This window comes from Anneissia japonica, unplaced genomic scaffold (genome assembly GCF_011630105.1).
Source record: "Anneissia japonica isolate Jap-2015-1 unplaced genomic scaffold, ASM1163010v1 scaffold172582_len1462937_cov174, whole genome shotgun sequence".
NCBI classification, from domain to species: domain Eukaryota; kingdom Metazoa; phylum Echinodermata; class Crinoidea; order Comatulida; family Comatulidae; genus Anneissia; species Anneissia japonica.
The window spans coordinates 305093-329498 of record NW_022725666.1 but is presented as its reverse complement, the minus strand read 5'-3'; the positions used below and the strand labels follow the sequence as shown (position 1 = coordinate 329498).

Here is a 24406-nt window from a genome sequence, read left to right as displayed (position 1 = left end):
CTACCGCGCTGCGCAGCGCTGCACTGGGTAATAAAAAGAATATACAACCGTTAGTTGGCGTCCTACACAGGCATGACGTTTTTACGAACGGGACTTTGCTCTCTTGTTCTATTTATACTCTTTGGTGAAATACACAAACACACGACGAGCAAGTAGCTCTCTATCGAACTAGACGCGATATTTACTTTGTTTGGTTATATAACAATAATGCATTTAAGTAAGCAATGTAAAGTACCATATATAATAATATACGATATTGAATGAAGGTGGATAACGTTTGGTAGGTTAACAACTGTTTCCAAATTATGCCTGTCTAGCCTAGGCTTGCTAGACTTAGGCCTACACTAGGCTTTGATTTGATGATGACAGATAGCCTGTCTGCTCAGCGAGTGCTAGCTGGAGCTGATACGTAAGCTACTCTCTAGTTAAGCTAGAAGAGAAAGTACTAGCATAGATAGGCCTAAAGTAAGAATATGAAACTATTGCTTAACAGCAGGCCATGTTCGATGGTTGCATAAAAGTAAGGACAAGTGATTGTTGACAGGGAGTACTGTAGAGTAGTAATAAGGGGCCAAATAATTATATGCCTAGGCCTACACTTTTTTCTCCATAATTTATAATTAATCTGCTCAGAAATTAACAATCGTTTATCAGATGGATCGTTTATAGTGCTTGATTATGTTGCCATACCAACTGACCCAACACAACCCTCATGTTTTTATACTAGCTCAGCATACCAGCACATGTAAGCTAGGCTTTGAGTTCACATCTTTTGAAATGTTGATTGATTTTTGCATATTGAATTTTAAGTAAATGTACTGGCAGTCTCGGTACCCATCATAATCCTACAGTCATATTATTTATATTCTGTGTCTTAGGCTATATTACTTCAGAGGCCTACATACAGCTCATCAGAAGAGGTTGACAAGGTTGTACATTGAAATCTATACAGGTAAAAACCAATTTAACTACTGGTAAGTTTCCAACCATTACCATTACCAATTAGTATATTGTAACCTAAGTATAATACATTAAACAAATTGAAATGCTTATTAATTTGTATATTTCAATAAGTCAGTAATATTATGCCAGATATTGAATTAATTGTTAGTTTCACTTCTGTAATTTGGAATTATATTTTGGTTAGGTATTTGCTATTTACTAATTTATTTTAGACAGATCATGGGAAGTGTTCGATATGCCTTTCGTTTTGGTTCCTGGAAGCCAACAAAAGAAGAATGGATGTTAGCATCGAGATGTATTCAGAAAGAAGAGAAGGATAGGATAGCGAAGTTTCATTTTGCAAATGACGCTAGAGCTGCTATGGTTAGTATTAACAAGGACATACACGTGCTATCATTATATTGATCATTTAGTGTAGGTCCAAAACAGAAGGTTTTAGAAAGTCACCAATTCCAACTTTAGTGCAATTGATTAACAATGAACTAGCTGCGTAGGCTGGCTGCCTGTTGTACATTTTATACCGAAATAAATAAATAAATAAATCATCATGATTACTTTAATCATCTGTTGTCAATCAAATTTAGCAACAGACCAATCAGAATAGGCCCAGGAACATGTCTCACAAATGCATGTTTTAGTAAATTTCGTGTACGTTTGTGCTTTCGTTTTGTGGGACTTACAGTAACAATATTTAAGGGGGAATGGGGCTTATTATGATTGTAGAACTGTTTCATCGGTAATAGACAAGTCACAATTTGATGAAAATGTACTGCGAGCTTTCATCGATGTTATCAACATAAATTCGTCAGCCTATGCGGGCTAGCCTTCATTATTTTGGGAATTTTGTGTACAGTGCCTTGTGGTGCTAGCTCTCTTCCTGTCAGGATTGGTTCCGAGGCAACCGGCCTCTCAGGTTGAAGGAGTTGGTCATAAAAAGGAAAAGGGAAAAAAATAAATAAAAAGGGAAAGCTTGTATGCTCCGTTGTCCCTGTTCATCTCGTTTTGTTTTTGTTTCCTTGTTATTTTGGTGTCGTCCTAGTTGGTGATTTGGTCATGATCAACCATATGGTTAGTGATGGCTGATTTGCAGATAGCTGGCACCAGAGCTAAAAACAATGAATGCCAGCTGACAAAGCATGATGAAGGTAAAGATCATGATAACATCAACGAAAGCTCACAGTAAATTTACATCAAATTGTACTTGATTTATTATCGATTAAACAGTTCTAAAATCATTAAAAGCAAACCAGACAAAAATATTTGAATATTATTATAATCATCATCATCATCATCATCATCATCATCATTATCATCATCATTATCATCATTACCACCATCGTTAATAGCATTAATAATTGTAAGAAATTTTAATCTGCCACAGCTTAACGGTATAGCCTATTCCAGCCTTCAAAAAGAACTTTTGCACACATTTCGCTGTGGTAACTTAAGTCCTTCATAATGGAGCCAAACGATCAAAGAGAAAACATAATAGGACAATTTTTTAACTAAGTAACAAGATAATATGTGATTACAAACCCTTGCTCATTTTGTGCCATATTTTTTACTGAATAAATAATAGCATTTACAGTATGTACATTTTAGCCTTTTCCCTATATAATGAAAAATCTTTTAAAAATTCAAAAATTTGCAGTCTAATTCCAGTTAGCAATAAATTCTTAACACACCCCCTATTCTGGCCCTCGGTCGATCCGCTCGAGTAGGCGGCTCGACCTAGCCAAACGAGGCCTAGTATCATACCCTGTAGGTCTCTCTTGGCAAGCCCATCAATCAGGCGAGTTTGCATGCCAGCCAGACCGCTTCCAGTCCACTTGCCAGAATCACACCCACTGACACACCCACTACTCTGGCTCACGGTCAGTCTGCTCGATTTGGCTCAGCCTAGCCAAAGGAGGCCTAGCACCATATAAACATTCTAATATCTGCATCTTTCGATTAGCACCAAATTACAGGAGTTCCGAGATACATCCAACATTGTCAATGTGTGAAGATTTGAAGTAAATCGGTCCTGTAGTTTTTGATTTACGCACCTGGAAGGACACGCACACAACACACACAGGCGTGCGTTATTGCAATACCCTTCATCTCTGCTTCGGTGAGGCAAGGATAATGATAATGATACTATTGCATCAATTTTACAACCAAATAATAAATGTGTAGAAATTAAAGTAATTTATTTTTTTAATCTTGCAGTGTGGACGATTACTTCTTCGCAAGGTAATTGCAGAATCCGAGTTTACAGATATATTATGGCAGGACATAAAATTGGCAAGGACAGATAAGGGGAAACCATACCTCGAGGATAAGAACTCAATAGTTGACACCGATTTAGCGACAAATTTCAACTTTAACGCATCTCATCAAGGGGACTATGCTGTTGTTGCTCTCGAGTCCAGTTGGGGGTGTGGTATTGATGTCATGAAAGTTGAAATGCCAAGTAGGTTTCAAGTTATAAGTTATTTTGATTTACAAATTATTCTAACTAATTGTTGTTATTATTTTTTTAGAAATAGTAATTTTTCTTATCCTTCAAATTTGACATTAAGTTGTAGGTTCTGTGTGCTTAATAGCATTATGTCAAATTTGACATTAAGTTGTAGGTTCTGTGTGCTTAATAGCATTATGTTCAAGGCGAAAAAATTCTGTACGCTTCGAATATATAGACATTTTACTTATGGTACAAATACTGAACATTGGTTGTGCAGGAGCCTGCAGATCATTTGAGATTTTTGATGATCCCTGGTTGAACTCCAATCGTTGGTCTCTTCGTGCTTCAGCTGGAGGGCTGAAATACAAGTTTTTCGGATAGCATGTTTAAGCTGTTGGCCCATGTGCCCATTATACACTACGTTTTTCGGCAAAAAGCGGGGGGATTGCCTTTCAGTGTACTGTCCAATTTACCATGATAGAGACCCCGCTAGAAACAAGTCTTTGGACATTAATGGGTTACTGTATACTTGGTGTGATTCAGACCAAAACTCCTACTATTCTACTTTTTGCATTGAGCTGTGTGAACGCAAAGATTGGTAGCTGAGTAAAATCTTAGTAAAGTCAACTGGTCTCTGTTAAAAGAAACCTAATATTTTAAAAGCCCAACAAAGTTTCTTTTCATCTACTTACTATAATCTAAGTAGTCAATAATTGTACATGATTATAAAACATTCATATTATAATTTGTGTCTGAAAACAAAATGTTGTATTATTTATCATTTTCAGCTGTGCGAGTGGAGGAGTACTTTCGGTTGATGAACCGTCAGTTTACACCTGCGGAGTGGAAGACAATAAAAGGTGCAGGCACTGGCAAGCAACAGATGGAGATGTTTTACCGACACTGGGTAATTTTTTTTTTATTGTGAAAAAATCTAAATTTACATCAAGTTTTTTTAACAGTTAAGATCATGAAGATAACTTTGAAATGGTAACAATTACCATGATAATATTGGTTTGCATGCCCACCCACCCACCAAAAATTGAAAAGGTCCACAATTTTTATGAATGTTGGTGTGGATTGAATAGAGCTGGTTAAGATGCTTACCTTCTAGTCCCAAGGTCCTGGGTTCAATTCCTGTGACAGGGGAAAAAAAACCAACTCTACTCCCTAAGCCTCATAAAGAGAGTTCGCTAATAAGAGCATCAGTCTATTTCATTTATTTAAAGATTGCCCCTGAATATCAGTTGACCTTCTAGGTGAGCTGAAAGGGTCACCTTCTATAAATATGGTTAAAAAACAAAAAACAAAACAAAAACAGTTGAGAATGTATTGAATATGAAATTAAAACATTTTAACCCATAATCTGTTGTTAGGCCAGTATTTGGGCATTTATTATATTACTGAAAAGCCCTCAATAAAACACAATAATAAAGTACAATACTGAAGCTACGAGCCTCGGCCCCAAAAACTTGACTTTTGACCTGTCAAGCGGTAGCCCAATTCTTTATCACCGTGACTGGCAATCATTCTGGGACCAATGTTCATATAAATGTATAAGATTAAAAAATAACCAAATTAAATTTTTGTCTTCGCAGTGTCTTAAAGAGAGTTACATAAAAGCAATTGGCATAGGCCTAGGATTTGACCTACAGAGGATATCCTTCAAGCCTGAGACACTCACTTTAAGCCCTGGTACAATTACCATAGACACACAACTTGTCTTAGATGGGTGCCTAGCTACTCAGTGGAAGTTCCAGGAGACAAAATTAGATGATGAACACTTTGTAGCTGTTGCACTCCGACGACCCCTGGGAAAAGTAAGTAAAATGTTAATAATAATTACTATAATTGCATGGGTCACGGAATATTTTCCATTACAAGGAATTTGTTGATATCATCTTCATTCCTTGGGGGTCACTCTCATTCATTAATATAAGCTAGCATAGAGCAATATCATTCAATCAAATTAATATCTGCCTAGGTACCCATTTCACACTTGATTGAAGTAAGATCATCTTTTGTGATTCAAATTTAACAACCGACCTATCAAAACAGGACCAGGAACATGCACACTTCACGCAAGCAGACCTGTTTAGTGGCGGCTCTAAGATACATTTTACAGGGGATAAACTGTCCAACATGGTGGTTCTTGAGCTTGTATGACTGAGGACGAGGAGGGGTATCCCCCTCCTAAATGAGATTTTTTTTCAAAAATGGGGACCTCTGGATGGCCGTAAATGACACTCTACACTACACGCTCTACACACACGACTGTGAAAGACATGTTTTGGATTAGTGTAGGCTTAACTGGACTTTAGAACTGGGCCTGTGTATACATTGTATCCGTATAACATTTTTCAATCCTTGTTCATTTAAAGTTTAAGGTATGTCCTGGTCCCGACACTTGAACGTCACTATTGGATAGGCTTATCTTCTTAAGACTTCTACAAATGGATACCTTGTAAGAAACAAGAAATCAAGTTGTCTTTACGCAGGGACTACTTGTATATTTTATTTCGTGTGCGAAATTCGTAATCTATGTTTATGCTTTCGTTTTGTGGGACTTACACAAAACAACAATATTTAAGGGGACAGGGCTTAGTAGAGAGGTCTATTATATATCGAGCATTGTAAAAGAATTGTTTTTATTTTCACTAAAATGTTTACCTGATAATCTATCACCTTCACAATGTCAGACTTTACAGTTATTTTAAAGATAAATCTGAAATTCAAATATAAACTTTAATGTTCATTTAAAAGAATCAATGAAATCAATTTCTGATCGAAAACAATTCTGTTTTTGTTGATCTGCAGATATTTTACTACACAACTCTTTAAATTCATTCATTCAATGCATAGATTATAGGAATGGTGTTGTGTGTGAATTTTAATGAGCGAGGAAATATTTTTAATTAAGAGCAAATAATCTTATTCTTTTTCTTTATTTGCCAAAAAACAAAACAAAATAAACTACAACTTAATGGTTGAAAACATATTCAAAATACAAATACAATAAATTCAATGAGTTGGCAGTGTCACAAGAGGGAACTTAGTTAAGTTATAATATAAAACAAAATTAACAAAATACCAGAAAGCAATTTTCTATGTTAGTGAAATTTTCTTAAGTAAAAAAATCATTGATAGAAAGTAAAAAATGAAACCATTTTAACTGAATTTAAATTCATATATATATATATATATCTGTCTCTTATACACATCTGTATAATACATACTCCAAGTGTAATATATACTTGAACATAATAATCTATATATCTATATTTTTCTCAATGTTGACATAATATTTAAGGATGTATAGAAAAAATAAAGAAACAATATCTGTTAATTAGTTAAAAAGACCAAATTTTTGTTCAAGTTGATAAATGAAAGCGACAAACTTACTTACATATGAAATGTATATTTTTTAATCTTTTAATTCATTCAGAAATGCACATTATTTTGCTTAATAAACATGTCTACCACCTTGTAAAATCTTAACTTCATATTAAGGCTGTTTCCAACAAAATTCTGACATCGAACTATAAAGTTTCAGTTAAATTTAAACCCAGATTTATAACCATGTTTTCTTTAATATCCTACAATTTTCTCAATTGCGCCCTCTATAGTTTACTTTATTTCAGCATACAGTACATTGTTAATCAGCTTTGCTTGAATAGAATGATATACAATATGATTATTACTTTCAACAACAAACATTATCTTATCTTGTACTATAAAATAAATAGCAATTTTGATATCCATAACACACATGTAGTAAATAATAGTGCAAGTTGATTCTAACAGCATTAATTTAATCGGTAACTGATAAGACGTGAATGAATTAAAATGAAATTTGTCCGTGAAGAATGTTTTTGCATGACTGGGAATATTCCGCAGGGAACGGAAAACATTACGTATTGTGTAGGATTGATTCTACATCCAACGACCAGTGATACAAAACTCTCGGGTTGTTATATAGGAGGTTCTATAAAAATCCAAAAATAGATAATGTTATTGCTATTGGATTTATTTTTTGTTCATGTATTATTAAAAGTAGTTAGGACACCAACTTACCAGCTATAACTAACTAAACCCAGTTAGGAAACCAGCTAAACTAACTAAACCTATTGTATTTAAAAAGAAAATAAATTAACTATACACATTTAGGAAACCAGCTGAACTAACTAAACCTATTGTAGTTAAAAAAAAAACTAAACTAACTATACCCAGTTAGGAACTAAAACTAAAATACTAAACCTAGTCATGAAACCAACTAAACTTAAACTATAATTATTTAGAAATCCACATAAACTAGTTAACCAAGTTAAAAATTCAATTAAACTTTAACTAGATTAGAAAACAAAAAAGAAACCCTGTGTTTCATTTCAAATCATTCATCTATTTATACTATTGGGTTAAGACAGTCAAACATGGAGTCATTTTCACAAGAACATAAGTAATTTAGCCATATTGTTTTGAAACTTACAGTATTTTATAGTAGCTCCATAATTTAAAAAAAAAAAAAATGTTTATACAAGTTCTGTCTTGTCCATTGTCCAGATTACCACTAACTTAATTAAACCTCAATCAGCCATTACTGGTTTGCAGTCAAATTGTTGTAATCTAAGCATAAACCCGATAGAGAGTTATTTAACATGATTATTAAATAATATTTCCATTAAAGCATTTACTGGTCATTGTGTGGTCACCATTGTCAAGGCCCTTCGGCCAAAGTGGACATTGCGTGATCACAATCCGTTAGCAATCCCGCACATTAATCTTTTAATCTGATAAAATATTCGACAGTTTTGATGAGAAGATGAAAGTCTAGGAAAGCTGATTGAATCGTTTCAAGCGTATTCCTTTTTTTAAGCCCCAATGCAATCTCTGCCCATTATTGGTAAGAATTAAGGCAAATACTGTTTGTTCATTTGTGTGAAAGCCACACAGACTATCTCAACCTGGTCCTGTTTTCTTACTGCCTGCACGGTAATTAATGAGATTTTCGCTTAGGTTGGCACATGTAATTAAGGAGCTGCTAGATATATCCCAACATTCAGGTAACAAAGCCAAGGGTAGACAAATAACAATAAAATATGGGCATCAATAAAGATCAGACGATAGATGTTTGTACAAAAGGGCTGCAGATTTTGCAGGTATTGTTTCGCCATTTATAGACCACTTGAGCCTAATTATCTGTACAGATTTTCTTTTGATCTCAAAGATATAAATTGTTTTTCTTGCAGATTAACAAAGCTACTGTTTCAAAAAGTTGTACTTATTTTTAGAAGTATTTTAAGTTATATCTAGTAATAAAAAAAAAATGTCCATCTCCAGCCACTATGCTACCTAACGTTCAAATTATATTTGTGTTATATAGTTATTAATATTAATGATTTTTTAAAATTATTATTAACTCCACTGAGGCGGCTGACTATGTATTTACTGCTTTTTTTCTGTCTGTTAGTTGGTCAGCAGGATTATGCAAAGGTCTTGATACAATTTAGTGTAACTGTACACATTGCTTTAAGGAAGAGGTGAAATTTTGGGGTGAAATGTTAAAGGTCAAGGTCATGGAAAGTCACATTTTTTGTTTTCCCCTCCATTTTCTTGGTATTCAAGATGAAGGTTAAGGTTTAGGTTTGTACTCTACGGAGTGATCACTTTTACTGTATTTGAATAAATTCCCTGCTTTGAATAAACATTAATATCACTTAACTGTACATTTTTGTCAAGTCTTGTATAATAGGACATATTTATTCAAATTTATTCAAATTTTTTTTTTAAGAGAGTTGCACTCACCTCATGTTAACTCAGAGAGGCTCTCGTACAGGTACAAAAACTGTAAAGCATTAAATATTATAGAAGATAAAATATTAACATTTAAAACCATCAATTTAAAATAATTCTCAGAACACTAAGATCTTGAATAATACAACCCTTTGCTTGCATTATTCAAGCATTTAGTTGCAAAATAAATTTTATAAAGCTAAAAACGTGCAATTGATCAACAAAACCTGAAAGTGTATTTTAATTTCTTAAAGCGTTTAATTATTTAACTCTTAAGATTATTATTTTATTATTATTATTTATATCTGAATTATTCATTATAGAATTGCTAACCCTTAGCAAAGAGCAATTTCAATACAGTTAGGGGGCTGGAGTGTTGCAGTCCGGTGGAGGTGGGTTGGGGTTACTTTATAGTTTTAGGATTGTTAAAAAAATGTGCTTTACATCACAAACAGTGGGGTCAATGCTAGTCAGGGGTCAATGCTGGTCAGGGGTCAATGCTGGCCAGAGGTCATTCCTGACCTCCGGCTGTCCCTGCCACTGGCAGGTCCTCTTTAAAACTCTGTCCAGATTATTAAATTTTCTTTGACAAAAAAACTGTTGTATGCCCATATATAGTCATGATGTGCCTATATATGGTCATGATGTGATGTCATCATGACCATATTTAGGCATGTCACATGTTTTTGTTAAATAAAATTTGATAGTCTGGTCAGGTTTTTAATATCAAGTACACCGGGAAAACATACCTACTACCAGACAGTTCCACTGCCATGCAGTAAAAAAAATAATGATATTGCCTCTAGTGAGGATCATTTGGTTCCACGTTCTGAACATCCCGCTGATTAATACGTTCCAGATATTGATTTTGATATATTTTATCGTCTCATATCGTTCTAAATTTAAACATATACCTGACTACTACGCAAGTTTGTTACAATTTATTATGATTTATGAGCCATGTATCCCATCATGCAACTACTGTACGCCATTAATGAAATAATTTACAGGCTCTAATAAAATGTGTCAAACTAAAATTTCCATGCCTCCTAAAATATTGATTATTTAATGCTATGCTTTTCTGTAGCAAAAGATGGCTATAAACATACTAATGTGTCCGACATTGGAATTGATACATAGATATGAAATCTTATTATGAATGTAATGCAATTATTTTAAATGCGCACAATTTCATTGGTTTTGTTTGTTCTTTTACGTTTGATCTAATGTAAAGTGAATATGGATTGGAGAAGGTTGTTCAGTTGTCTTATCTATTTGACAGTTTTAGCAGTAGTAAAAAATGGTCTGTAGAAATAACCAAGTACTCATAATTTATTGCTATAAAGCTATGTCCACTATAATGATGTCATAACACACTCATATATTGGCATGATAATGTCATAACACATCCATATATGGGGATAATGATGTCGTAACACACCCATGTATGGGCAAATCACTGATGTTTGTCAGCATTGGCACTCTGCACAAGTACACTCAAATATTGGCATGATGATGTCATAACATACCCATATATGGGCATGTTGCTGTAATAACACTCCCATATATGGGCAAATCACTGATGTTTGCCACATCAGACTTGAAAGTGTACACAAGAGCTAAAGGCTGTCAGAATTTTCTTTTTGCACAAGTACACATTGATATCTTGTAAAATTTACAATTGGCATGATGATGTCATAACATACCCATATATGGGCTTGATGATGTAATAACACACCCATATGGGCAAAAATCACTGATGTTTGTCACATCAAACTTATAGTGTATGCATACAAGAGCTAAAGGCTTTCAACATTTGCATTCTACACAAGTACATACCAACTGATATCTTGTCAAATTTACAATGCTCAAAAAAGCTTTCTGTAAATGCATAATAAAACAGTAATCCGTTAGTGAGTGCCTATACCTCCAGTGGTGTTATTAGCGAAAAGGTTTTAGTACGTCACAAGTAGAGAAAGGTTGGCAATGTAATCCCTTGAGTTCAATGTTAAAACTGAATTACTACAATGCTTCTGCAAAAACATGGTTACTTAGAGACAATTTAAAGAACTGCACTTCTTCCATTAGTATAATATTCATGTTTTTATGCGTTCACACTCTTGTCGCATTAGTATAGCTGATTCGTGGATGCATGGCGTTCACACATGCACTGCTACAATAGTATACAGTAGATTCATGCTTGTATTGGGGTTTACTGTACACATGCACCATGAAAGCATATATGTCGCACACATGCAGATCCTGATGCTTATTAATTATTATCATGTTCGTTACTACAGTATTATTATTATTATTATTATTGGTATTATTATTAATATATTATTATTATTATTATTATTAGTATTGGTTGTTGTTATTGCTTTTGTTGTTTTGCTGTTGTTGTTGTTGTTGCTGTTGTTGTTGTTGTTGTTGTTGTTGCACTCTTTATAGTTGTACAGTCCAAGCCAATTCTCCCCAATCCATTAAAAAAACTGCAAACGACACAAAGATAAACAGAACAACCAGAACAGCAAAGACCACATCCTATACAATAACAAACATACAAAAACCCCAAAGATTCATGAGAGCTGGTTGGATTTATTTGGTGTAAACACCAAGGATAGCCCACCAAAGAGTAGAAGAAGTCTTACTTCAAGTGGTGTCCTTCTGGTGGTGATTGGGCAGAATATCGAGAGACAATCCCGTACTCTTTCCGAAGAGTGTACTGCATTCTTTAACGTGCACATGGGCCATAAATGCACACAGGACTAACGGCTTAAACGTCTCATCCAAAAGACGGTGCGCTATTGTTCCTTGTATTTCAACCTGCCAGCTGAAACATAAGTAGAGGCAGCGATGGGAATTAAACCGGGGACCTAGAGATCTCCACGGTTCAGCGCTCACACAGTGGCTACCACCAGATTAGCCGACTGAGCTAAGCTGCTCTCTCTTAAAACTTTACTGGACAAGCATCATCACACCAAGAAGGTATTTAAATACCTCCCTCATCACACACATTTGTAACATTGGGCCTTGTGTCCCGTTATGTATACAGTACTATTAGAATCGCATAACTCTTCTATGAAATACTCAAATCTATACTGCCATGGTGCTTTCTATTTTTTGAACTAACTTAAGCCATATCATTGTGGAATTAGAATACAATCAATTATTTGATTTTTGAAATATGCCAACTGTATTACATTTTCAGTTATTAATGATACACTTTCAATGTTTAGGTAATAAACTTGAGAATATATTTTAATATTAAAATTGCTTTCTTCGTATATTAAGTAAGTTATTAACTTTCAATTGAAAACTTAAAATGAGAAAATATTTCGGAGCCAATTAACAAACGCATAAATAACACCATTGCGTAGACTCTTAAATTGCTTGGCAGACAATCCAAAGATATCTGTAATAGAAGTCTTTAAATCTGTAAAACTTACTTACTTGTCTCCATTGAAAGTCAATAACTTATGTAATGTGCGATTCAATGCTCAAATTAAACATTTAAGATCTTTCCAAATTTTAACAGAGACAGAAAACTATCTAATTACAGCACATTCCTCTACTTTTTTTTATTTGTTTATTTTTTATGAGGACTGCAACGCAGGGAAATCAAAACATGCCAGTAGGAAAAAATGCCAGTAGGAAAAAATGCCAGTAGGAAAAAATGCCAGTAAGAATTACCACAACAATGGAACAAACCATGTCGTAATAGAGGCTTAAAGGGAGGAGCTCTCACACACTTATTTAACCTAATTAAGCAAAAGTACAACCTAATTTAATTATTTTAAAGGCTGTATTTTTTTATGTAAATGTACTATATGATGCTTTAATACAACCTAATAAATCAGTTATGATGTATTTAATTATAATTAATTAATTAATTAATGGTACTTAAATTGTATTAATTAGGCTGTATACTTTATTTTTGCACAAAACAATACAATACTCCTATTATCAAAGGCTTTGTTCCATTATTGTGTTGTTTATTCCTACTGGTATTTTTTCTTAAACCTGCAATGCAGAGAGTAATTCTTGTTACGATCATTGTCTCCAATGAAAGTCAATAACTTATTTGATGTGCAATACCATGCTCTAATTAAACATTTAAACTTTTTCCCAAATTTTAACAGAGGCAGAATATTATATATATTCTGGTTTTATTCAAACAACAGCAGCGCTATATATTATTATTATTATTAACTAAATTATGATTAAATTTCCTTGCAAATGAAACACTAAAATTAATTGATGCTCCAACAGACTAATGGTCTCATATCACCCTTTTATAAATGCTTATTATTATTGTTATTATTATTATTATTATTATTATTATTATTATTATTATTATTATTATTATTATTATTCCTAAATTATTAATTAACTAAATTATGATTAAATTTACTTGCAAATTAAATTAACAAATCAATAATTGTATATACAATTAAAAAATTACAAAAATTCAAAATAAAAAATGAATACAGTACTATTGTGTAATTACAGCACATTCCTGTAGTAGTTGTTTTTTTTTTTGTCTGTTTTTTATGACTGCAATGCAGAGAAAGTAATGCTTGTGTTGATTCTGTCAACATTGAGTTTTCCCTGGTTTGTTATTGTTGTTGATTTACGATTGTCTCTGGACGCTAGTGATTCTGGATTGATTATAGAAGCCAAGTGCTGTTTTTGTTTAATGCATGCCGTGAGATAAGTGAATTATCAAGCCAGACATAAGACATAATCCCATTCCTAAGTGGGGGGAAAAAAGTATTATCCAGTATTAACTATATTGCTACTTTCGTTTTCTATCAGGAGAGTGAGCCCTCTATCGTCCCAGATTTTAAACATCTGACTTTTTCTGAATTGACGTCATCTAGCCAACCTATTTTACCACCAGACGAAGACTACTGGAACAATTTTAATAAGAAGAGAGACAAACCACAAAGAAAATGAGCAAAATTGTTCTCGTTTCTTTTGTGTTTAGTTTGTACTAACAAAAATGATGAAGTCATATTTATGCAAATTTTGGAAACTACAAGATCATACTTCCACGATGTACCAGTGATTTTAGTAACAATTTGTGTAAGATAATAATGATAATTTGATATATTTTTGGACTCAATTTTATACTCATTGTTTTTGTTGTGTAAATCAATTATCAAAGTAGGTAGTTAGCAGATTTTGTTTTTGTTTAAATTTGGGTCATACTCCATCCGTTCCTATGTTTGACCTATAAAATACAATGATTTATTAGCAGAAATGTAACAAAACATATGATGAGTCGACTGGAAAAGACGAATACATGGACAACAAGATACACAAATCATGATGTGCAGAAAAAAAAAGGTTCCTATTCTTGCTGTAACGTTCCAAATACATTATATGGTAGTTATATAAGATACTCTTTAATAGTTTATAAACACTAGACTAAGAAGATTTTTTTTAATAAGGAGTATATTTTACCAGCTCTAAATGCTGCTTTTCCTTAAGACTAGGGTTGGAGTATGCCCTCACTAATAATTACTTCTTTCTTACAACGTAAGATACTGCTAACCTTTATGGAGCAAGTATTACCGAGTACTGTACAAGTTATTGTTATTATTACAGTACTTTAAAATGAGTATTTATTACTGTATATTTTCAGACGGTATTGGAATGCATGACTTCATATAATAGTTACAGATTTGAACAATATAACGTTGGTCATGTGTTATAACGTTTTATATACTATGCTATGTGTCTGCACATGCACTAGTGTATAATGTATACACATACAAAATACTAATAATCGATTTGTTCACACAAAGCTGAAATAACATGAATAATAAAAGAACATTACAAGGACAGGACGAAAAAAGAATTTACGTACAGCATATTTAGGGGCAGTGTTATACTTTTCTCTTGATCTATTTTTATTCTATTCGAATTCTGTAGCTTTACTACAGCTATTAAATTCTAAAATATTTTATTTTAAAACGAGTTCTTTGTATACGTTACCGTAGCTTTCATTCACTAAAATTCAAATATTGTTTACGTTTAAATAGTAACAATGTATGATAGGCAATAAAAATATAAATAATAACTAGTTTTTAGTTTGATTTATTATTCTATTTTTAGTGCATTTTTGTTGCGAAAATGCGCAGCTGTAAGATCGAAAAATGTTGTAATAAATTAAAATGCATAATATGGCTACTAAATATTAAAGTACATTTTTCGATGGTTCGACAGAGTTTGCGTGATTTTAAAGCGTGGTTTCCGTAAAAGTCGCTACACTATCGCTGCAGTGTTCAGCCCAATCTTTGTTCTGCGTAGCAGTCCCCGGCGCAATCGGGAAGGCTTCTCGATTCGACCGACCAATCAGCATCACCGAGAACTTTCGGCGATAGCGTGTAGCGATTGTATGGAAACAAAGCTTTAAATGATTCTCGATTGTTTTTGTAGCCCTATCACCTGGTGAAAGGCAACCACTTTGTACTGTTTCCCATTTCTGTCTCTATTCTTACAGTTTTAAAAGCTGTTGCCTATCAGTATTGTATCTCTACCGAGCTGCCATTGTTACCCACAGCATTGTTATTTTCCATTATTTTGACTTCTTGTCCATTCACTCTGTATTAAGTTCACCAATAATAAGATACAAAATTAAAAATTATGGTGGAACCGAATCTTAAACTGAGCAGAACGCGTACAAAATGATTGGTCACCTGACAATAAAAACAAAATGTAGGCTACTCTCATTCTGTTAAACTGATAAAAAATTAATTTAATTTCTTACATTGTTTATACATTATTGGTTTTGGATTAAAAAACAGATCAAGGAAATGTATTCTTCGTCAATTTCGATTTATACACAATACCGTTTATTATTCTGTTGGCATAGTAAAGTTCTTGTTAAGTACCGTACTTTATTTTAAAGTGTTTTCGAAGTAAAATGTCTCTAAATCGGGTAGTGAATTCTTTCGATCTATAGCTACAACTAACTTATATACTGTACAACTCTTTTAAATGAGCAACTCAATTATTTAAGGTACTTGAGTGTTTGAGGATTTCCATATGTTAACACATGCAAATGTTAAATTAGTATAGAAATACATTTCTGAGAGCAGCTTAGCTCAGTGGGCAGTAGTAGCCACTGTGTGTGCGCTGAACCGTGAAGATCTCTTTGTCCCCGGTTCAATTCACATCGCTGCCTCTCCTTGAGCAGAACGCAACTGTTACAATAGCGCACCGTCTTTCGGATGAGACGTTTGGTCCCGTGTGCATTTATGGCCCATGTGCTCGTTAAAGAACGCAGTACACTCTTCGGAAAAGAGTAGGGGATTGTCTCCCGGTGTACTGCTCAATCACCACCAGAAGGACCCCACTGGAAATAATTCTTCTTTAGACTTTCGTGGGCTATCCTTGGTGTTTACACCCAATAAATCCAATCCAATAAGGAGGTTCTCGTTTTCTTGCGAATCAAGAAACTGGTCATGATGAAGCCAAAAAAAGTGTTATGTTTCCAAAGCCAAATTACCTACTCGAAATTTTGAGAAGTTTTTTGTCAAGCCTAACTTACTTTTTGACGATAACCTAAAGGTCGGCTGGTCAGGGGCCTCTTACGGTGATAAATACTCATTAAGAGTCCTCATATGGTTAAAGGTTAGAGGTTATTCATTTATATTGCGCAAAATACGAGTCTATGGAGTGGAGACGTGCTTAGTCGTGAGAAAAGACCACTTTGAAGCTTTAACTTATAAATAATTGATAGGTTAACCAGGCCTATGAAATTTAGTCCTTTATTTAACTACTTTTAACCAACGAAAATTAATTGTATGGGACGAGTGATTGTTGGAAAAAAAATCATAAAATTAGGCCTAGTGAAATTTCCGATCGACCCTGATTACCAAAATATATGTCACTATGCTTGAACAAAAAAACTATTTATTTTTTGTCTCATTAGCCAACTGTCATCGACCGTTGTTACCCTTTCCGCTTCGGTATAGTTAATATATTCACCTTCCTTTACCAACTCGTTAGCCCCTCGTAAATTGAAGTTGTTCCTCCTTTTATCGCCCGTAACCACACATATTCCGTGATCATTAATTATAATTTCGTTTTATTTGATTTAGCATATTGGCGGTAAGTCTCCGATAGCTCTTTTAAGTACGAATTTTATTTTCTGTTAATTATTACCAACTAACCTGTTGTCAAAGTTATGATTGTCTTCCAATGCATTAACACCACAGAGCGTTACATTTAGCGCGTAAGTACGACATACTGTAATTATAGTGTTTTTCCAACACGTCAACACAACTTAGCATTATGTTGACGCGTACAAACGCAACGTAACTTTAGAGCGTCGAAGCGTAAGAAAGATAATATAGCAATGAATGCCTATGGGTAAGTATGACTTAAACATGACGTATCATTGACTGTCAAAGCTACGTGTTAATTTAAATTTAACATCAAAGTGTGATGGAATATTATGTATATACATATTAAACAGATTTCCAGCTTTGGGGGAAAATGTTACACTGATTTAATACTCACTCGTTGGATTATTTTAATCCGTCTCTACATTCTAATCAAATTTCCGTCACATTGAATGACCCGTTAAATGCAATAATATATCAAATACAAATAGCTAAACATATTTTCATGATTTCCAGCAGGGAACAGTGAACAGTGACTCTCAGAACAGTGCAAGTACCTGAACTAATCGTTTTCACCATCTAATTTAAACTTTAACTTCGTAGTTAACATGTGATTTATCACAGGATAAACTGTATCAGAATAACTCCTCATTTGCAAGCCATAAATTTACATACCATCTGTGCATCGCTATCAGAATTATTTTGACAATCTTTATGTCCGCCGAGCGTCCGAATTCGATGTTTCTTTTTTGTTGTCCTTTCATAGTACCCTGTAAACTCCTCAACTCACCAATCATCGAAATACTTAAACTGGGAATTAGGAATCGTCTCTATCCAAGTTCACGAACCCTTTATACAGTGAACTTTCTTACCAAAATTGTGTTCTGTACTTTTTGATTCAATATTATGGAATCCTGTCCCCGCTAGACATTGATGCAACAGTCAACGAACTTTATTGGTAGGCTCTGTAACTGATATCCGTCCGGTTTAATATAACAGTTGTTTTTAACAGACTGTTTAATAATGATCGAGACCAGTATTTTTATATTACTGATAAAATCACGGAGTTTTATTATTAAACTAATTGGCTCAATGCTACATAAATGTACATACACTTAAAAAAGTTTAATCTGTTACTAAAAAGGAAAAAATGGTTGCAAGAGTACTTTTTTTGTATTTTTTTTAAGCATTACAATCAGCGCTTACTTATACTGTAAATAGCTATCATTTAATCCAGTATTACGGTTACGAAGACCAATACAATTACAGTAAATACAAAGCTAGCTTGTACGTGGTCGCAGTGACCCCGGCAACCATTGGTACAGTAACTATAGATTTAAGTGTTTGTGTCTTTCTAATAAACATGAAAATAGTTTTTAAGGGAAAATAATGATCACAATGAGCCATTATTTCCTGAAATAGGAAGGTAAGAAATTTCCTGAAGCCCCGATGTAGGATTAAACTGGGAATTAGGAATCGTCTCTATCCAAGTTCACGAACCCTTTATACAGTGAACTTTCTTACCAAAATTGTGTTCTGTACTTTTTGATTCAATATTATGGAATCCTGTCCCCGCTAGACATTGATGCAACAGTCAACGAACTTTATTGGTAGGCTCTGTAACTGATATCCGTCCGGTTTAATATAACAGTTGTTTTTAACAGACTGTTTAATAATGATCGAGACCAGTATTTTTATATTACTGATAAAATCACGGAGTTTTATTATTAAACTAATTGGCTCAATGCTACATAAATGTACATACACTTAAAAAAGTTTAATCTGTTACTAAAAAGGAAAAAATGGTTGCAAGAGTACTTTTTTTGTATTTTTTTTTAAGCATTACAATCAGCGCTTACTTATACTGTAAATAGCTATCATTTAATCCAGTATTACGGTTACGAAGACCAATACAATTACAGTAAATACAAAGCTAGCTTGCACGTGGTCGCAGTGACCCCGGCAACCATTGGTACAGTAACTATAGATTTAAGTGTTTGTGTCTTTCTAATAAACATGAAAATAGTTACTCTATAGTTTTTAAGGGAAAATAATGATCACAATGAGCCATTATTTCCTGAAATAGGAAGGTAAGAAATTTCCTGAAGCCCCGATGTAGGAAAGTTATAACAGGGACGTTGTGTTAACGTCCTCTAAACTTTGACTTGAAAACACCTCCCCTTTTCCTGAACGTGTTTCGTCAACCTTTTTTTTTTAGCCGCAATTTAGCTTTTTTTTTTTTTTTTTTTTTTTAAATTGTGGCTTATTAAGACTTATTAAATTCATTAATTGATAAAATGATAATTGAATCGTGAATCGTAAATATTTCTCGACGACCACATGCAAGACATGCATCACTGTATGACCGACTCTGTAATATGCTTTCTGTAAATATTTTATTATTTAAATTATCATCATCATTGTGGAACGTGTCATGAAATTGCAAGAAGATGAACATAAAACTTATTAATTTTGTCCACATAAGTAGGTCTAGGCCTATCGATCTAAATATACAGAGAGGCCTAGCTTCAAACATCAAACCACCGCATCTAATCATACATCTAATCCGGTGACGTTGTATTAACCACAATACCTTTCTTTCCACCAAAATTAATAAGCGATTGCAAAGTGCACTGATGAACCACTCGGATATTTTTTCCATTTTTCAAGTTGCTTCAACACGCTTTGAATATAAATAATATCGATGACAATCTCATTATTGAGTAAAGTCAGCATAATTGATTAAAAAAGGAGATTTGTAGCTGCATTGAACTGGTCTAAAACCAACCTATATACAACAACGATCCTTGTATAAAATTCCGCTCTCCTGATGTTTTAAATTCAAAGAAAAACTGTACTTTCAGTCGGCGGATAAACGTTATTAAACCCAATTTTAACTCCTTTTAATTATGAAATGGCAGGAAAAATATTGTAAAATTCTTTTAACTAAAGCATGGGAAGAAAGTAACAAAATCTATAATACTTTTTCATAAATAAATTTGTTGGAAAGGAAAGAAAAGATGGAAAAAAGAAAAAAAATGGAGAAGGGGAAGGGGATGAAGAGGGAGAGAAAAGGAAAAGGGAAAGAAGAGATGATGATGAGAAGAAGAAGAAAAAAAGGAAGTTGTGGAAGTGGGGAAGAAAAAAAATGGAAAGAGAGAGGATGAGGAGGGAGAGGGGAGGAGAACAGAAAAAAAAGAGAGAGGAAAAGGAAAGAAAAGGGGAAGGGGAGGGAAGAGAAGGGGAAAAAACTATTATTATCATTTATTTATTTCTTTTCTTTTCTTTTCCTATAAGTTTCTTATATGTTTCTTTTCAGTTTATTCAGATAAAATTTAATGCATTCTCCTGGAGATAGAGTGCACGCCGTCGGGTTTCGGCATTGGTCACGCATTGTCATGAATTCCTGGCAATGGCGTGAATGGTGTCGAGAACAGTGGCGTGTAGTTCATTTCCTTGGATGCGTACTTTTCTTTTCGTTATTAGTTTTGTCAAAAAAAAAAAAATCAAAATACTGATGAAGTACTGTATTTATTAGACGGTGTATTAGGATAGTAAGAAATGTCTATTGCTATGACAATGTACATCTGTTTTTTTTTTCTTTAAATCTTATATTGTGAATTATTGTTGTACATCTCTTCAACGATTGTGCCTCTGTTACAAAAGAGAACGTTAGAGAAAGTTATTATCATTACAGTGAAGCGTTTTATAATCTAAACCTTTGTCTACATTATCGATAAAAAAAACTTGTATGCCCATTATATAGTCATGGTGTGCCTATATATGGTCATGATGTGATGTCGTCATGACCATATTTAGGCATGTCACATGTTTTTATCAAATAAAATAGTCTGGACACTGCTTTTGAAGCATTTGTGGATTTTTTTAAATTTTTTTTAAATTTTATGTTGATACAGTATTATTCATAATGTACCAGGGGTGAAAGTGTTAATATTGAAACATGGAATGGACATTTAAATAGTTAATGACATTTTGAAATTGGATACTTCAGACACTAAATAGCAACTTCTAGATATTGCCCAGCAATTACCAATATAATAATAATAATAATAATAATGTAATAATAACAATGATGTAATAATAATAATAATAATAATAATAATAATTATTATTATTATTATTATTGTTATTACTACCATTATTTCATCAGAAGTAAAAACATAATCATCACCGTCATTGTCATTCATTTGTGTTTTCAACATTCTTTATATAAAATCGTCATTATCACAATTATTGCGCACCATCACCACCGTTGTCAGCATCGCCTTCATCATAATCATCATCATCAATATAACCATAATAATCATTGCTAACACCACCACCACCGCGTCATCATCGTAATGTCATTCATCATTATTATCATCATCAATAGCATCGCCATCATCATCATCACCATTAATTCCCCGTGTGTCGTTGCATTTTTATCTTGTATATTCATTTGACAGTAGTGAGTAAAATATTAATATTATCGATGGGTACCTTAAAATCGATTCTGTCGATTAATTATGAATGTTCACGAGGACGACATGAAATTGGTCATTCATGTCATATGTAATATACACTAATAAATGTATATTTATATATATATTTTTTTTTTATCAAACTTGTCGAATATATCAATCAGGCTTAGTGTGTAGTGGGTTTTTTTTTTTCTTCTGTGTCGATATATTTTCTGCCGGCGGATTATTCATACAGGCATGCGTAGGTTCATTACTGAAACATTTCTAAAGGTTAATAGCAATGATGTAAATTTGTTAAACAAAATGGATATCATTATTGTGTATTCGGAGTTTATGATTGCATATCAAGTTGATCTAAAAATGGTTCTAGTGGTAGGCTACGAGTACAACGCGCAACCTCTGTATTTACAGACTTTATTCCCGTGAATTGAAGTTCCTTAACGGCGACAATTAGCTGGAGGTTAGGAGATTTCTGGTTCTAGAGGGTAAAGCCGACCTCCTTAAGTACGGTACGCGTACGCCAAACGTTGAAGGACAGCAGTTATTTATGAGGGGTAAAAGTCGAATGATAGGAATGTTTCCAGACCAGATTAAGACGTACAGTGTCATCGCTGAGAAAACTTGCTAACCACCTTAAATAGACTCTAACGAGCATCAGCTTAGCAAAGTAAATCGCATTGGTAGTGAATTACCTGAATTCTTAGTAGGCTCATCAGAGTAAGCAAAAATTACACCTCGAATGGGGAGGCAAAAAATTGCAACAATTTATGAACTAATAATTATTAGGAATCCACGAATCATTTTTTTTTCAGGTGTTTAAAAATAACTCAGCTCTCCCAATGTAGGCCTATGTATTCAAATTCATTATTTTCATAAATCCGCTTCACTGTTCTTTAGCCCTTGTTGGAGCTTTTTTTTTCAGTTTTGCCGCATTTGTTTTGTTGAGTTCGGCCAGAATACGATTCCCTCTTTTGCATATGTTAACCCGGATAAATATGAATTTTTGTCACTGAGTGATGAATTATATGGAATACAAATATATGCTTACATAGAATGCTAGTATGATATGTCTATGTGACGCACGATAATGATACTATGTATTTTTATTGTAAACTTTGGCCTATTATGTTTTTCAACTGGAATATTCAAATCACTTTAATTGGCCTATATCTTTTGGTTGTGTTCAGATAAACCTACACTATACTACAGTGGCGGATTCAAGGCGGTGTGGGGGGGGGCACCTCTTTCTCCTATTTTTTTTTTAATTACCCAACAAAATGGAGAAGAGAGGAAACATTTAAACGTAGGTCTGAGAGTACTATTTGCGGCCATCTAGAAGTGCCATAATCATAAATTTTCGAAGCTCAGCCCCACCATGGTTGGTCAATGTAGGCCTACTATGAGGCCAATGTACTATGCGTATAAACCTATATCATTGTTCTTCAGATCTATTCTTTTATATACAGTACGGGTAAAAAAACAACTTCGTTTTCCATTTATGTCTGTTAAATCATCTTAATTAAAAACTTTACATATACTGTTCACACTGTTCATGAATAATACATAAGCAATATTAAAATTCATATTTTATGAATAACATGCGGTAATTATGGTCCATAAAAAAACACACAATCAACCGGGAAGGCATTTACAGTATACTTTTAAGAATACGAAAATAGTAGATTATTAATAAATGGTATAGCCCTGAGGCATTTGTACGAAATGTCGGATGTAACTAAAATAATACACACTAAATTGTAGTCGATAATGCCAGCGGTCTAATCTGTATGATGACAGCGTATGGAGAGGAGTTGTGGTTTTCTGGTCGGATACCCGTCCTCTAGATCCTACCATCAGGAGTTCAATCATTGCTTTAGTTTCAGGGTTGCTTTTCGCAACAAGTCTCGTTAAGACATTATTTTTGTTATAGAATCAAGTGTCTAAATGATCGGGCTGTTCCTTCTCTAGGCCTTATTATTAAGTAGTTGTTATATATGGAGGACGGCCCTGGATAATCCACTATTTTCACCCTAAGATTCATTAACAGACGCGTGTTGCATCGAAGGTCCGAACTTTTCAGTCACTCACCAAGTATCATATAGACTTGGTTAAAGAACATAAAGGGTTCTAAATGACCAGCTCTCCAGTCTTCAAATCTTATAAAGATACTTGGTCATCACTCTTTCCAAAATGATCAGCCCTGAACTCCCCAAGTCTTTTGGTTATCAAAAATACCAAGGATATCAAGGGAATCAATTAGTACCAATAGTATCAGGGTATCAAGGTTATCAAGGGTAGCAATGGTATCAAGGGTACCAACGTTATCGAGGGTACCAATGGTATCAATATTACCAAGGGTATCAAGGGTACCAAGGTTATCAAGAGTACCAAGGGTATTAAGGGTACCAAGGTTATCAAGGTTACCAAGGTTATCAAGGGTACAAAGGTATCAAGAGTACCAAGGGTATCAATAGTAAGAATGGTATCAAGGTTACTAGGATATCAAAGGTACCAATGGTATCAAGGTTACCAAGGGTATCAAGGGTAGGCCTACCAATGTTATCAAGGATAACAAGGTTATCAAGAGT

General features: G+C 33.7%; 1 protein-coding gene across 4 annotated transcripts; it reads left to right on the top strand.

The window, feature by feature from the left end:
* Positions 1-130: 130 nt before the first annotated feature.
* On the top strand, positions 131-16028 carry LOC117112807 (L-aminoadipate-semialdehyde dehydrogenase-phosphopantetheinyl transferase-like). 4 transcript variants are annotated; one of them, XM_033255983.1, is made up of 7 exons: positions 131-280; positions 879-952; positions 1180-1326; positions 3175-3418; positions 4198-4316; positions 5008-5229; positions 14018-16028. In XM_033255983.1, exons 3-7 carry the CDS (start codon positions 1183-1185, stop codon positions 14156-14158), a joined length of 870 nt encoding a protein of 289 aa, XP_033111874.1. In that variant the 5' UTR covers positions 131-280; positions 879-952; positions 1180-1182; the 3' UTR covers positions 14159-16028. The 4 variants fall into 4 exon arrangements, with proteins under 4 accessions (XP_033111874.1, XP_033111873.1, XP_033111872.1 ...); XM_033255982.1 differs by having other exon boundaries at positions 1176-1326; XM_033255981.1 differs by having other exon boundaries at positions 879-974.
* The last annotated feature ends 8378 nt before the right edge of the window (positions 16029-24406 follow it).

Coding starts and splice junctions, on each gene's coding strand:
- LOC117112807 (XM_033255983.1), top strand. CDS start 1,183: ATGGGAAGTGTTCGATATGCCTTTCGTTTTGGTTCCTGGAAGCCAACA. Junction 4,317..5,007: donor AGATGTTTTACCGACACTGG/GTAATTTTTTTT, acceptor TTGTCTTCGCAG/TGTCTTAAAGAGAGTTACAT. Junction 5,230..14,017: donor TCCGACGACCCCTGGGAAAA/GTAAGTAAAATG, acceptor GTTTTCTATCAG/GAGAGTGAGCCCTCTATCGT.